The sequence below is a fragment of the Phoca vitulina genome, unplaced genomic scaffold, assembly GCF_004348235.1.
Source record: "Phoca vitulina isolate PV1807 unplaced genomic scaffold, GSC_HSeal_1.0 scaffold12, whole genome shotgun sequence".
NCBI classification, from domain to species: Eukaryota; Metazoa; Chordata; class Mammalia; order Carnivora; family Phocidae; genus Phoca; species Phoca vitulina.
The window spans coordinates 49,028,577-49,045,979 of record NW_022589715.1 but is presented as its reverse complement, the minus strand read 5'-3'; the positions used below and the strand labels follow the sequence as shown (position 1 = coordinate 49,045,979).

General features: G+C 37.0%; 1 protein-coding gene across 1 annotated transcript in view; it reads right to left on the bottom strand.

Annotated features, from left to right (window-relative positions):
• The window catches only part of LRPPRC (leucine rich pentatricopeptide repeat containing), a 104,906-nt gene that overhangs the window by 11,851 nt on the left and 75,652 nt on the right, over positions 1–17,403 (bottom strand). Inside the window, exons 28-32 of the mRNA XM_032411076.1 lie at positions 15,022–15,164; positions 14,787–14,895; positions 10,651–10,777; positions 4,999–5,087; positions 1,364–1,568 (exon numbers count right to left, since the gene is read on the bottom strand). Of these exons, the coding sequence (XP_032266967.1) occupies positions 1,364–1,568; positions 4,999–5,087; positions 10,651–10,777; positions 14,787–14,895; positions 15,022–15,164 (673 nt within the window). The remainder of the gene's footprint in view (positions 1–1,363; positions 1,569–4,998; positions 5,088–10,650; positions 10,778–14,786; positions 14,896–15,021; positions 15,165–17,403) is intronic.

Below are 17,403 nucleotides of genomic sequence, written 5' to 3'. Positions count from 1 at the left end.
TCATGTCTTTCAACCACGGTCACATCAATTTGTCTTTGTCGAGTATCACACACATTTGAAAAATAATCAATTTATACTAAAATTCTTAGAAAAAAGTATCTTTACAGTTTACATTTAAAAAAAATCAATGACATAGCCTTACTTAACAAGTTATGATGTAAATGATCTGCACGATTATCTTTTTGGTCAAGGTACTCCTTGATTGATACTTTACATTATGATACAGCAATCCAAATCCAAATAATCAATTTTATGTTAGAATTCTTACCTAACACATAAGAATTCTCTAATAAAAATGAATACTCTGTTACATTTTCTTATGGGTTTTAGTGAGATAATTATTTAATAGTGAATAAAAACACCTTCTCCACATCATATAAAACTGTTTAATATGGTAACATTCTAAAATTCATCCAGATTTACTTGGATAAATAATAATAAATAATTAATAAATAATAAATAATAAAATAATAAACAAAATAAATGAAATAAAATAATAGATAAATAATTTCCTTGATCTTCTGACTTAACATATCTACATTTTCTTATTAAGGGAAAATTTGAAGTTCTGTCTGGGGGGAAACAGTTTTAAAAGGGAAAAACAAAACAAAACTTCTCTGCCCAGAGAAATGGGAACAAACAAAAACCCCTGCAAAAACAAACATTACATTTTAATGATCACAACCCATTAACTGGGTTAGTATGTGAGGTTAACTACTAAAGAACACTTAAAAGCATGAAGAGTGTCAATTTCATAATCATCCCACGAATCTTTTAACTTGAGCAACGTACTCTGCTTGCCAGGCTAGTAAAAATCAAGTACTTATTTACTTCTATACGGTGGCGAGTCTACGCCAGGAATCTAGAGATGGTGGTAAGAGAATCACCTCTAAACACCTCCCTTTTTATGGGTGTGTGTTGACAGGAGGGGATGGGTAGAACGGTGGGGAAAACAGACATGCATATTTTTAACAAGCTTGTGTGTCCCTCCGTTTCTGCAATGTTCTAGTAGAGTGTCACCCTCAAGTGTTGCTGACAATGCAATGAACTCATTTTCCACATTTGTGTCAGTGTTTCAACAACAAGGCCCTGGCCCGTATGAATGAGAAAAGTTATCAACTGTGGAGAAAGTTTCATGGATTTAAAAATTTTGATAAATGTCATTCTAAGGTCTAATTTAAAGCTAAAACACATTTTGTAACATATAATTATTCCCTAATAGTTAGAGAACAATCAGCAACTGGCATCAATATTTCCTCTGCAGTTGATATGGTTTCTAATAGCCTAAGAAAGGTTTTAAAAGGTGGTATTTAAGATAATGCTCCTTCCAGTATCCAGGAAAGGAAAAGTTGAAAATACTCACTTCTTTATTTGTGCCAAAGCAATGTTATTGATGAAAACCATATTTGAAAGTCCAATTGAATGTTCGAGTCCCTCTACCATCTTCTGAATCGCCTGTATGCTTTCTACATCACCCTTCAAGGCACAGGCCTGAATAAGGCGGGTCACTGCTACCCTAGAAGGTATCTGCTCCAGATCCAAGGTTGTTTTTAGTGTTGTTAGAGCCTCTGTAATAGAAGAGCAGGCGACAGTTTTTCTTTTATGAACCGTACTGCCTAATGCATTTTGAAAACCAGCTCTTAAATACGAGCACCAAATGGCTACACACAAAAAGCTATGAATAATTTATTCTAGATTACAGAAAATATTAATACTTTATGAGAAGCCTAAAAAAAAAAATTGATGATTTATTTGACTATAAAATATCAGAGACCAGGGAATTTCTTCTCTAAATAATCAGAGAGAAAATACAAATGCTACTGACGCAATGTGGGTTCCCTTCAGGGATAACATTCAATGACTGATTTCAAGGAAACTGGCAAGTTCCGAAAAATATAAATCAGAATTTTAAAAATTAAAGAGTCTCCCAAAATACTGTTAACTTCTACCACATTCATACTTTCCCAGTTACACTCAAAGATTACCTGATTATCAAAATCTCCTAATATCCCAAAGATTCTTCCTTGAAAAAAATGTCTCTTTCTAGTCTAAACAGGATCGACTATGCAGCCGCCGCCAAACTGTGCCATTCAACTTCCACACTAACAAATTCATTTTACATGATTGAACACTTAGTAGGTATTTGCTGGCACTCATTTTTCAAAGAAAATACAGATCATCAGATTCCCATGGATATAGCCACAGGTTTTTTTTTAATTAAGTACCTGATTATGGATAAATATGGAATATCCTTTCAATTTACGGACCCATGTGCCAGTGTCGCGAAATCATTACATTAAAGATAAAGTGGTAGACTGGAGGGAAAATTTAATACTTAGCATAACAATCACCACTACCGCTACCAAGAAAAACTTCATGGCTTTTTCAAAATTAAAGCAATGTAACCTAGAAAAACACTAAGATTCTGAAGGCAGCTTCCAAATGAGAACAACCTATCTTCTACAGAAGAATAGGGAAAGGGTAATAATTAAACAGTGTATTAAAAGTGCTACAGTAAAAAACATAATGCGTTCAGTGTTTATTACTGAGTAAACAATTTTTAAATACTCCAGATTCTCAAGTGGGGAAGAGAAAATAGGTAGTTTAAAAGGCACATTCACCAAAATTTTATAAATACACATGTATATTTAGGAAACAAAAAATGTTATTTATATTATTTTAGTAATATAATCTATTTAAAAAAAAGCTTGATAAAATCTTAACTGGTAGTCATAGATAATCAACTTAAAAACGTTCTTTTAATCAAGAGTACCATCTGCTAGGGAGGATCTTCTCACCACTGGATCAAAATAACAAAAGAAAGATAACGATAGCGATGATAGTGACTAGCATAAACTGAACCTTTTTTACCTTTGCTGAGCATGCAGAAACAGCAGTAAGCAGCTACACTCACAACTACCCTTCTGAGCTAAGTACCAATTTTATAGGTGAGAAACTGAGATACACAGAGTTTAAATAATTTGCCCAAGGTCATACTGCTGGACACCAACCCCAGAATCCAACACCCCAGAGCCTGCGTCTACGGGCGCAGGTGTAAGTGAGAGAGAGAGGAGGACTGGGGCAGTTGATCATTTTACGTCTACCCAAAGGGAACGTGGGACCTTAGAACCTAAATCAAATTCCCGTAACAGGACGCGCCCACTGTATAGTTCAGGACCTAAGGGACACCCAAAATGGTATACCCATCCACACTCTCCCCGAGTCCTTTTCACAGTCACCTTAATTTCCTAGTAATACTGATTATGTTGCAAAGGTGTCACAAATCAGCTATTAATATTCCAGAACAGAATCTGCTTATAAAATTACATTAAGATTGAACTGGCTTTATTTTTGTTTTAGATGGGATGGAGAAAAAGAAACCTGAAAAGGAGAAGGGGATTTCACAAACTGGGAGCTCCAGTCAGCCATGGGGCAAGATAAGGGGCCGGAGACTGTGCCGACACCACTCCCCATCCTCGCTGACGAGCACCGTTAGGTGGCGGCAGGGCGCGGGAGGTGGCCTGTGGGGACGGAGGCGGCTGTGTCATGGCTCCTGCTCTCGGCCAACCTCCAGCTGAACGGAACAGCTGAGAAGAACAGATGTGAAATCACATCATCAAGTTTCTTGTAGTTTCCACAGGGCACCGAATATACAAGCGGAGGACAGGAGTTAAATTAAACTCAGTTCAAAATAAATAAATAAATAAATAAATAAATTCAGTTCAGATTCAGCTCAAAAATTAACCCCCCTGAAATTAAAAAAGTGTTGTATCTTTACCTCCATGTCTACAGAAATAAAGGCTTTTTTTTTTTTTTAATCAAAAATAAAATGAAAGCTTTTAAAGTTTTAGTTAACAAGCTCTGCCCAAAAGGGCTATCTAGATGGGCTGGCCCTGCCTGGAGAGTGCTGAGGTAGAAATTTTGCAAAAAGAGGAATCACCATTTATATACTCAGTCCTAATCAATTAGGAGGACATCTAAAGACCAGCACATTTAGGTATTATAGGTGACAGTAAAGCTGCACAATTAGCAACTTCCTCTCAGGGATGTGAAATTATTTTATAAACACGCAAGTGAAGAATAATATCATTATTACAGTCCGAGGAAGAAAGGAGATACCAGAGTGAACAATTAGAGCCTTTTCAACGTTCCTTAAAGATTTCCTGCGTGGGTTTTGTGGTATTGGCAACACTGTGGTTTTAACGGTTTTATTGTATTGATTAAAATTCAAATGTAAAGCCCAAGAAGAAAAGATGTCTACCTAAATTTAAGACAGTCATTGTTTTTCCCCTTGGGAGCTCACTTGTAAGACCTCCAGATCCACAGATACCCTCCACCAAACAAACGGCCCCCTTCCCAGTCCTTCCCAAAGTCATCTCTGCAGTTTTCTGCGGTTATCTTAACATTAATTGAAAAACGCTAAACTCCAAACTCCAAACAAACACTGTATTTTATTGCTGCTGGTATTATGAACTATTGAAAAAGTATTAGATTAAGTTTTAAAAATCAATATTATAATCATTTGGTGCACAATCCCACACATTTAACACTCAATTTAACTCATTTGCTATCTCACACACAACCAACACAATATGCAAGAAACAACTGCTGGGAATTGTTTCAGATGCTCTAAAGTATGTTAATTTCCAAAGCAAAATGACTTGTGCTGTGAATTTTAACGCACTTGAAAGCCTGTACTTTCTCTCGTTCTGGAACACAAATTTTGCATGTCTGAAGAGCTGTGATTCATCTTAAGAAAACCCATCTTGTGTTAAATGGAATGGAAACTGGACTAAGTGGTCAAATGACAAGTACATTCATATTCAAGCTGTATTATAAATGCATGTACAGTAATTTACGTCTCTCAGCTACCACAAAAGGCTCTTGATAAGCAGGTAATTTGCTAAATGGACTCCTTTATCCAAGTATTCGAAGGGCGTTACAAGAAAAATCTGCAGAGGCATTAATGTGACGTAAAGGTCAAGCATTGTGACATACCTTTCAAATAATCCCGCCTAACTTGCGTTATGATGAGGAGGCTGTTGGCAGCATCGTTCAGTGTGAAGCCCTTGATGTGGGTCTCAGCGCTAAAAGAAGCAGACATTTAGAAAGGAATTACTGACATGCTTCTGATACGATAATAAATGGTTGAGCACCAAGGTGAAATTATAAAAACTACTGTTCGTATGTTAAAAATATTGCTGCAAAATATCGACCTGGAGACAGCTTTTGTGTTATCCTGTCAATGGTTATAGAAGGATAATTTTTTTTTGCATTCTGACAGATGACAAAGTTGGAAATGAGCAACAAAAGAAACAAAGTACAAGATTTTTTTTAAACAATCGGTTCAGATTCTTGAATGCTGACATATTAGATGATAAAATAACTGCATGCCCTGCATTGTTCTGCTGTATCCTAAGCTGGATACTTTTTCCTCTTTTCTCTACATTCACCATAATTATAAAATGTAAAACTATTCTTTCGGCAACAAAAATGAACATTTATTTTCAGCACTGTATATTTTAAATATAAACGAAAGCATATTACTAACTAACACCGTATCATTTGGTTGATTAATTTTCAAATTTCTGTCATCTAGCTACATACAGTTTTTAAAGGTGATCGTAATGCAGAACTAAAACCACTGTTACCTTAAAATTAAAAATTTCACAAAAGAATCTTGTCCCAGACGTTTAATTTGAAACAAAACTCCCCAACTTTTTAAAACTCAAGAGCAAAAATCGCTTTACTTATGGCTAAAACCTACATGATTAAAAAACCACCCTGGCCTGAGATGATTTCTGTTTGCTACACTGTTTGCACATCCCCTGTGATGAAATTTCGGTATCCTTAATGCCCCCAGGGTTCATCTCCCGATTAGGAAATCTCCACAGGTCACAAGGAGCAAAAGCAATTGTGGCCGTTTGCCTTATCAAGCTCAGCGATGATCTTGCCGCCAACAACCTCGGCCTGCCGACATGAACATCTAAGCTGAGCGGATTGCAAGAAAAGCAGGGTCACTGCTAAATTATTCTCGTCAATCCCAAGAAAATCCTCCAAAGACACTGTGACTTGCCCATCCTCTCAGTCACTTCCAGCCTCGCAGATTCACCACTGCAGTCCCCGGGCACAGGATTTTCTTATTCCCCCCCCCCCTCCCCCCCCCCCCCCCCCCCCCGCCCCACCCCAATCCTCTTAATCCCACCAAAGCACCCATTGCTCAGTTTGACTTTTTTCCTTTGTCCCATCTGTCAAAGCTCTTAAGTCAACAACTCCTGCATGAGACTATAAACTGCATAAAATAAAGGATTTACTTTCTCAATCTTTAGCAGGATTAAATAAGCAGAAGACACTATTAAAATTAAGCTCACTTCTTAAGCCAACATTATTACATGTATTATACCATATTTACATGAAAATATTACCTAAAATTCATTGAAACCATGCAGTAACAAAACTTCCCTTTTAATTGACATCGACTGTGAACTATCAGCCTTTCAAAAACCTCAAAACACGAACAGTTTCTTTCAATAATCTCTTCCTATCTCAAGAAGCTGCCTATTCAATACAAATACGAAAGTGGGGATTAACAGAAAGACAGAAACTCTCCCCAGCTCTCATTATATACTGAACATCTATATCTTACATATGTACAAACTGACCAATCAAAAGCAAAATATATTCCAAACTGGAAAAAGGAGAAAAACTACAGAAAGTACTGGCAGAGATCTCTGTGTTGAACAATAAAAGAAGTTTATGCTTCTGACCCATACTTTGGATCTTTCCTTTTGTTAAGTAAAAAATCTAGTCCAGAGCTATCAAATCAAACTTCCTGTGATGGTGAGAACATTCCTTATCCGTGTTGTCCAATAGGGTAGTCACTAGCCACATGTGGTGACTGTGATAGAGGAATGGAAATCGCAATTTCCTAAAAATACAGTTTAGTGTTATCAGAGATTTAAAATAATAATCTCCCTTCCTGCTCTTCTTCAAATAAGCAGTGCCCCTCCCTTGAAAGAATTCGCTATATCTAAATTTTGATTTTGAAACATGAGGAAATGTAACTCTAACTAAAAATGAAAGAGAGCTGGCTAATTTTTTAAAGGCCGCAATTAACTGTTACTTTTGAGGTTCCATAACTTGTGGGAAAGGTTTAAATGACCTTGTTGATAAAACCCCCGAATGAGCGTGCTTCATTTTTAGCAATACATCAGAGACAGCAAAGGTAGAGCAAAAACAAAGACTGCATTCTTTAGTTTGCAGAGAAAACTACTGCTCCTAAGACTGAACAAGTGAGATCGCGCAGGTAAAAACAATAGACTTAAAAACAAACAACAGACGGCTCTCTGTGGACTGACAGTAACTGTCGAAATACATGGGGGTACTGCTACCTGCCACAATGGCTCATCTGGTCACACCATATTACAATAAAGATGGCCATAAAAAAAAACAACAATTCTTTTTTACCCAAGAGCACTGAATACACAACTGGAAGAAGAGATGACCCCGATAGTTAGAAACTCGAACTTCAACTACCACCTCTGAATTTCCAGCCAAGAGTTACTTTCAAAATAACCCAATGTAGATCTAACCCAAGATACATTTTTAAGATTTATTTACTAGAGAGAGAGAGAGAGAGAGAGAGAAAGTGTGCGCGCGCACACACACACACACACAGAGCGCCAGCAGGGGGAGAAGCAGAGGGAGAGAGAAAAGAGAGAACCTCAAGCAGACCCTGTGCTGAGCGAAGAGCCCAACTTGGAGCTTGATCTCACGACCCTGAGATCATGACCTGAGTTGGAATCAAGAGTCAGATGCTCAACCCACTGAGCCACCCAGGCACCCCGCAAGATACAATTTTTTATAGTTAGATAGAACATGTTTTCGGTTCAAGGAAAAGCATGTGCATCTAATCCCCAGATTAGGTGCCTATAGGCATGGTAAGGCTTTGCATCTAGGATTCTCTTAGGCCCACCCAGCTATATGTGAAAGGCAGCTGCAAAATACTCCTGGAAGGATAACATAGCTAAGATAGAAGTGCCCTCAAGAGTATCAAGAGTACAAAAAGGCTTCACGAAGATCTAGAGAAGGAGGGAAAGAAAGATCAACCTACACTTTACACATTGTACATAGAAGGGGAAATAGAAGGGCTGTGCTTGCAAACATCTTCTAGATCAGCAGCTTTCACACTTGTGTGATCAAGATCCACAGTCACACACAGAAGAAATGTTCTACACTACCTACCAGTGCACATATAAATAAAACTCACAAAACGATCTTTATCACATGAAGTGCTTTGATATTTTCTATTCTATTTAAACAAAACGTCGGTTCTGTCCCACTAAAGAGAGATTCCGTGACCCACGTACTGGTTACAACTGCAGTTTGAAAAACCACCCATCAGTGAGCCATCTTCAGTGAAAGGTACTTACACTGCATGAACGCTCTAGGGTGAGGCAAGAAAACCTTTCAGCCTCTATTTTTAAATCTTATTATCCTCTGAAAAGTTTCCATTTTGTGAGTATGTTTTAAAATACTTAATATGTGCTACATTAGCACAATTCATTATTAATGGTATCTGATCAAAATGTTTACATCATGTGATTACTGAATCACTTGGGTGATTATTAAATGCAGATTCCTGGGCCCTGCACCAGATCAAATGAATCCGAACCTTTGGGGTAGGCTGTGGGGAATCTTTTCATGCTAAAAGAATGTGAGGCTCACTGTTCTAGGACAAGCCCAATTAAAATGGGGAAAAAAAAGATAATCTGTATTTTGGGGAAGTATTTCAGGATCAACCTCAGGATTAAAAATTTAAAATAAACTTTCCTTCTTTGCTTCTATCCCCTCACTGAATTAGACCCAGTCCTCAACACAAAATGCGCCTCTCTTTTCTCTGCCCCCATTCCTCCCAAATCACTGTTGGTTTAGAACGCCTTTGATTACCACGGGCAGTGTTAGGGTAGAGAGTTTAGGTAATAATTTTCTGAGAAAAGTAATTTTAGGAAAAACACCCACCCCCTTGATGATTCCAATGACTACAGAGGACGGTACGCTGTTCAATGTCAAATTTTCCAAGTCACTAACTGAGCATCTCTTGAGTATTCTAGAGATATGTAATTTAATTAGCAACTGAGTAAACACACAAATGAGATACAGAATACATTAAAGACTTGAACTGTTAAAAAGTCTTTGTGTGACTGTCCTTGATATAGGACATGCAAATGATGATTCAAGACCATAGATATATATGGTGCATGTGTGTGTATACATACGTACTGTACAGGTCCATATACACTGTACGTGTGTACATATGCATTTCCACAGACAAGTACAGTCATATGCATTTTTCAAAATGTAATGAAACACAAACAGTAAATATGTCCCTATGGTGCATAACATTACACTAGCATTAACAACAGATTTTCCAGCAAACTGCAAGAATGGCAAGCATCCACTTTCTAGTCAGGATTCTAATATTTCAAAAGTACTGTGACTTAAAAATTTTGAAGGCCAAAGCTGAGCCAAGAGAGATTATTTCAGAACTTGCAATACACTAGGAAAAGGCTGACCTTCGCCACTGAAAATAAGGCTACAAACTCATCACCAGGACAGGTCTACATTACAGAGCAGGTCACTGTGATCTATTCTGTTCTAGGCCCTTTCTGGTTAATAATGCAACTTTTCGTGATAACTCCTTGGGGGTAAGACAACAGAGTCCATTCACTGACACACCAGGTAAGAAAACTTTATTCTTGTTCCGATTAATTTTACTCTAAGGAATCAGCCAGAGACAAAACCCCTACCACCACCACTCAACAGATTTTTTTTTTTAAATCCAAAATCAAACAAAAAACACAACAGACAGTGAAAGAGAAAAGGCATTTAAAATGTGTGGAGCACATTTATTTTCACTATATTTTCACTAGTTCACTCTATGTCCTTCAACACCTAGAAGGGATCTTTGATGTAGGTCTTATTATCATCCACTCATCACATAGAAGAAGAAATGAGCTTCACAGATGGGAGGTAATTTCCCCAGTAGAGATTTCAAGTAAGATTCGAATCCCTGCCTAAGTTCAAAGCCCTTGGGTGTTTTCATTGCATCAGGCTCCTTCCACCACAAAGGCTCATGAATCTAGCTGCTGAACAAGAAACAGAGTATGATAAAGGGAAAAAAAAATTTTTCTGTATAGGGACTTCATAAATGAGTGGCGAGCTTATCTTACAGAAAGAAAATGTACTGCACTGTGCAGGGCCAGTAAAGGTTATTTTTTATAGGTTAAAAAAACCCCATAAAATTAGAAAACCAGGGGTGCTTAGGTGGCTGAGGCGCTTAAGCGTCTGCCTTCGGCTCAGGTCATGATCTCAGGGTCCTGGGATTGAGCCCCACGTCGGGCTCCCTGCTCAGCAAAGTCTGGTTCTCCCTCTGCCCCTCCCCCAGCTCGTGCTCGCTCTCTCTGTCTTCCTCTCTCTCAAATAAATAAAAAATCTAAAAAAGAAAAAAAAATTAGAAAAGCATTTCATAGGATTTTTGTGTGTAGTTGAGGATAATTAAGCAGCTGCTACAACAAATCATTAGGAAAATCCTAATGATAGCTGATACTTTTTTTAAGTGACAGGTTTAATAAATGGACTAATACTTACAATTCTTTCACTTGTACTGCTTCTAAGAAACTATCCTTCTCCAACAATAATTTTATAAGACTGCTGTAAGTCTCACTGTTCAACACAATGTTTTGCTTTTGTGCCTTCAGGAAAGTAGTATATGCATCTACGAAGGAAAAAAAAACAAAAAATGAGCTGACGTTATTCTGAAATGTCAAAAAGGAGGGAAAACCCCCTGGAGCAAAGCCCCAAAGCCACATATGTGTTTGTCTTCATGCTCACCCACCATACCACTCTCCAGAGACACATACACTGACCAAAACAGCAGAAGCAGTCACCCTTCTCATCTTTATAAAAACAAAGTCACAGTTTTGGACACTTTACTTAAGCCATGTGGCTGGTACCTGAAAGGATTTCCTTTTAAAATTACTTTTCATACTAACTCTCTAAAGTCAATAAATTTATTTTCATGCCAATAAAAATGAGAAATAGCTCTTTTGAATTTGTCAAAAGATGATACTAGTTTCCAAATCAATTGCAAAATGTATGGTAAAGTCCAAATAAACCAGAGGTATAATTTAGACTGAGGGGAGCAAAAGATGCATTTTAAAGCAATCTTTAATCTATAAGTGGGTGGTTACAATGGTTAACATTTCAACACAATAGCATTAAAGTGAATATAGCCTATAATTCTAAAATTAGGAGATCAAATTATTTGGCTACGACAGGACTTATACAAAAACATACAATTTTCAAATATACAGGTATCTAACAAGTAAACTAAGCAACATTTGTTTGACTGATTAACAGTTTTATTTCACTTGTTCACAATAACTGTCAGTGAATGAAAAGATGTTACCAAAAGAGAAGTAACTACACTTTTCAGTCACTTACTTTTCTGAAATAAAATTGCCTGGCTATAAACATCCAACTGAATCTATAATCCACTCTCTGGTGTGTATAAACAAATCACAATAGAGATGGGGCACCAGTGAACTATCATGTACGACCTTCGGTGAGTATAAAGCTCAATGTAAGGAAATACAATACACACAACTAGGAGTGAGCATGAAATTAATGCTCAGAAGAAGATTCTGAGCTACTTTAGAGGTTTCTGAACAAGCAGACATTATATTTGTATTTCAAAGTTAGGGCAGTTTGCAAAAGCCCTTCAATTAAACTGAAGTGACAATGTCAAAAACTTACTCTTTCACACTGAGCTCAGAGAAAACTAGAGAAAAAAGGTATGACATTAATATCTGCATCTTTTTTTTTTTTAAGATTTTATTTATTTAGTTGACAGAAAGAGAGAGAACACAAGCAGGGGGAGCGGCAGGCAGAGGGAGAGGGAGAAGCAGGCTCCCTGCTGAGCAGGGAGCCCAATGCGGGGCTTGATACCAGGACCCTGGGACCATGACCTGAGCTGAAGGCAGACGCTTAACTGACTTGAGCCACCCAGGCACCCCTAATAGCTGCACCTTGACCAAGGAGAACAGATAAAACCTATCATTCAGTCCACGATGCTCCCTTTTACTGGAGCTAAGAAGTTAAATGCAGTGCAATTACTGTCTACTCCCCAACAAGCATAGTTTGCTCAAGGAAAATACACAATAAGCACAACTGAGTATTTAACATTAACAAAATAATCTAGGAAATCTTACTAGATGTTTTCTAAAATTGTTGTTTATTTTAAAGATTTATTAGAGAGAGTGCACACGCACTCGCACACACATGAGCAGGGGAGGGGCAAAGGGAGAGGGAGAAGAAGCAGACTCCCCACTGAGCGCAGAGCCCAACACAGGGCTTGATCTCAGATCTCACAACCCATGAGATCACAACCTGAGCCGAAATCAAGAGTCGGACGCTTAACCAACTGAGCCACCCAGGTGCCCCTAAAATTAAAAACTTTGTATGAAATTGGATGGCTCTGTTTATTATCCTCTATTAGTTGGAAAAAAGAAAGAAAGAGCTGTCACTGTAATGCACCACACTCATTTGCCACAGGTTTCTGGTGTGAAAGTCAGTATACTAAGCTATCAGAAATTCGATAAAGTACTAACACGAGCAATCAATTTTCAAAATATTAATGTTTTGCTAAGCATTCAAATCCTGAGATATACACAAAACTAAAAACTCTGAAGAATTAACAGGATAAAACCAGTTAAATAAATATAAATTGTATATTAAAACTAAAATAGGGGTACGTTTATAGTAATAAACAGTGCATTGTATTTAGTTAACTAGTTTTTACTTAAATAAAAACAATTTTTGAAAAGGTGACATGAAGGAGTTCTAGAATCTTCAAACAGTTAACTATACACTAATTTTACACTCATTTCAGTCTAATCAAAATTCCACTACTGAAATAGTACTAATGGTCATAATTAATTTTATATTTAGGTTTAACATACATATGGTGAAAGACTCAAGGATGTATATATGGAATATGCCGCAAAGGAAAATGATCCAAAGAATAAAGTTACTATTCATGATTGAGAAAGCATAAGAGCTTGGCTTATTCTTTCCTCGTACACTTTTATGTCAGTGTCACAAAATTCTAATTAAAGAAATTAAGAGGTTCTGTAAAATTCTAAATTGATTCTTTTCTACTGAACAGAGCTCAAAACTGTCAACACTAAAATGAAAAAAACAATCTGCTGCATAATGGTTAAAGTATCATAAAGCATACTTGAAAATCCACACGAAACTGAAGGAATTAAAGATGATGTCAGCATGCTACGGAGAAAAATTAACAAAAGTAAAGGATACAACAGTAACATAAGATTTTGAAAGAGTGGGGCGCCTGGGTGGCTCAGTTGGTTAAGCAACTGCCTTCGGCTCAGGTCATGATTCTGGAGTCCCGGGATCGAGTCCCACATCGGGCTCCCTGCTCAGCGGGGGGTCTGCTTCTCCCTCTGACCCTTCCCCTCTCATGCTCTCTGTCTCCCATTCTCTCTCTCAGATAAATAAATAAAATCTTAAAAAAAAAAAAAAAAAAGATTTTGAAAGAGTACAATGAAGTCTAAATGGAAATGTCTATAAGGTAATAGGCCAGCTGATATCAGAGGGTTCAAGATGGTCATAAAAATTATAAAGTAGTCATAGTAGTGATAGGCATTCCACTTCAGGAAAGTTTACCACAAGAGAAAAGGAAGAGCAAGACACAGACCTCATGTCCTGCCTCCATCCTTGAAATAGTGCTTGATCACTTCAACATACGTGAGTATGGTGCTTAATGCCCTAATCATTTTCTGCTTTCAAATAAATGTAAAATCTATAATAAATGTATTTGCCAAAAAACATTCATGATCATGCTATTTTCAAAGTATAATTTTTGATAAAATGTATGCCTATTTTAGTTTTTATTATAAAAGATTTCAAACGTACAGAAAAATATAAAGAATAGGGGCGCCTGGGTGGCTCAGTCGGTTAAACGTCTGCCTTCAGCTCAGGTCATGGTCCCAGGGTCCTGGGATTGAGCCCCACATCGGGCTGCTCCCTGCTCTGCGGGAAGCCTGCTTCTCCCTCTCCCACTCCCCCTGCTTGTGTTTCCTCTCTCACTGTGTCTCTCTCTGTCAAATGCATAAATAAAATCTTAAAAAAAAAAAAAAAAAAAAAAGAAAGAAAAGAAAAATATAAAGAATAGTATAATGGACCTTCCATATGCCCATCACCTGTATCTAACAATTACTACCGTTTTACCAGATTTGTTTATCTTTGTTCCTTATGGCTTAGGTATTTTAAAATATATTATAGATATCTTGATTTTTTTTTCATCTCTCAGTACTTCATTAAGATCTCAAAATTTAAGGACACCGTCCTATAAATCTTAACACCACTATCATATCTACTAAAAATGAGATAGGGGTGCCTGGCTGGCTGAGTCAGAAGAGCATGAGACTCCTGACCTCAAGCACCATGTTGGGTGGAGAGATTACTAAAAAAATAGAATAAAATAAATAAACTTTTAAAAAAATGAGATAATTCCTTAATATTATCTACTACTCAGTTGATATTATGTTTTCCCAACTACCCCAAAATGTCTTTGTTAATTTAAAAAACAAAAGAAAATAATTAAGGTATTTAAGTTCCATCTCTGTCCTAGAGCACTACTAATTTGTTAAAAGGGCTTAGATCCCATGTTGCTATTAGAAGACCCCAGCATATAGATTTACCTTTGCTTTTCTTCCGTTGGCAGGCATTCAACAGACCTTTCTGGATATTACTTTCTGCACGTGAGGGTGATGAAGAATTCAGGGAGTGCTTTTCACCCTCATACCACAACTGAAAGACAAAAGTATACAAAACCTTGTATATAGAGCGATCTTTTTAGTATAAAACTGGGCTAATTATGCCCTACAGTTATACCAACAAAAAAACCTGTTACGCTTACAGTTAAAAACAAATTACCTCAGGTACGTCAAAAGGAACCTCCTGATTACTGTTTCTAAGGATTTCTGCTAATAATCTTAATGTCTTTGCACGAGGAATAATATTTTCTTCTTGCATTTTATTCCACACAGCATCAGCTCTTTGCCAGTCACCATTTATTTCTGTAAAATTTGATTAAGCAGAAATTAATGAACATACTAAGTCGAATTCATAAAAATGTTTAGAATTTTTTCCTATCTTATGTTGAAGTAAAGCATTATTCCAAATATTGCTTCCAGGGAAAAGAACAGGATGATTGTGGACCAAAGGCTTAAAGACTTCTTTCTGTATGCCTTTTGAGTTTTCAACAATGGGAATTCCTTACCTATTAACAAACAACAACCCCCACCCCACTTTACTACACACTTTGAAAATCATGTTAATAAAAAATCTGTCTTTTTAAAGTTACCGAGAAGTTGCCCATTGCTGAAATCAGAATCAGAAATAGGTAACAATTCAAAACTATGCCCGTGAGACTTTGGAAAGATGATGTGTACATGTATATAGTTAATACACAGCTGGAGGTCTAAAGTGAAAGTGCACAAATATATGATTTTCTTCAAAAGTGTCAAATCAACAAATCCTTTTCACTTAGTGGATAGGGAGAATTCTGTCTCTTCTGCTGACTTGAAGAATATCTATGACACTGTGTGATAGATTTTTTTATCCCAACAAATAATGCCGTCAGACTAAATAAGTATTCTGGGGCAAGGGAAGTTTATTGGAAGGAAACAGGCAGACTCCCTCACATTGGATAATGAGTTCCTCTTATGTGGTAACCTAATCTTCACAAATAGCAAAAACTTAATAATCAAGACTATATTTTTAAACATTCTAATAGGTTTTGAAAAGAGAACAGGTCAAGTCATTTAATATAATAAACTTTTGCTTGTGAAAAACTAGACCAAAATATGAAAAATATCATGACACTAATTAAGTTCAATACAACAAATTAAGCACAAAGAAATACTGTTTTAACTGTGTTTTTAAAAATTTTCATATATGAATAAAAAGTATCTTCATTGTGTACAGTCAGCTCTAGGAAGGGGGCTGTTTCAGAGCACAAATGTTCCAGAAAACATAGGTAAATATATTTCTTAAAAATACACCAATACTAAAAGAGATGGGATTTTCCTAGATTCCCCCACACCTGTCCAACTGAAAAGCTATGTTTTGATAACTGATGACTCCTGGAAGTAAAAAACTCAAAGAACAAAAACAAAACACATTCATACTCCATCAGAAACCTACAACAAAGAAAACGGTAATAGTAAGAAAATTTCCCCTGGTCATACACAGATTGCAATGATTTTGTACATACTTTGATAATAAAACCAGTCACTTTAAAACCCTTAAATTTACAATCTATTTTCAGAACAAGACTCTGATAAGCTAATTATGCTTTTCCTACATTAAAAGGTTCTCATGTAATGTAAAATTCAAGAGTAACTTTTCAAGTATACGAATATATAAAAACTAACTGGATTAAATAAATGAAAAACAAAACCCCAAGCTCCAGCATCTTTAATTCTATAGAAGAGAAAAGGTGGAACATTCTGTCCCCTGCCAGAGGGTACACCTGTGGACTGTGGAAGACATAGTTAGGGAAGGTTTCCAAAAACTGGAAACAGCACTGCTAAGGTGGTTTTTAAAGAGATTCGTTTTTTTTTTTTTTTAAAGATTTTATTTATTTATTTGAGAGAGAGAGAATGAGAGAGAGAGAACACATGAGGGGGGATAGGGTCAGAGGGCGAAGCAGACTCCCTGCCGAGCAGGGAGCCCGATGCGGGACTCGATCCAGGGACTCCAGAATCATGACCTGAGCCGAAGGCAGTCGCCCAACCAACTGAGCCACTCAGGCGCCCTAAAGAGATTCATTTTTAAGATAACATGAACACTGAAGAGAAGGTGGGTGGAGGATGTACAACTCTGTCTTCAACTGCAGGAACTCTAGGAAAGTAATTTTTTCTTCTTCTAAAAAAGGCACGAGTATATGAAAGCTTCTACTTTGGGAGGACAAAAGATATTACAGAGATGCACCTTTAATTAAAATGGACTAGCAACTTTTATAAGAAAATATTTCAGAGTGCCTGGGTGGCTCAGTTGGTTAAGCGTCTGCCTTTGGCTCAGGTCATGATCCCAGGGTCCTGGGATTGAGCCCCCCATCAGGCTCCCGTCTCAGCAGGGAGTCTGCCTCTCCCTCTCCATTTGCCTCTCCCCCAGCTCATGTTCTTTCTCGCTCTCAAATAAAATTACAAAAAAAAAAAGAAAGAAAAAATATTTCAAAATACATGAAAATTAGATAGCATATATAACATGAAACAACTCATTTATATTTACACACACACACACACACACACA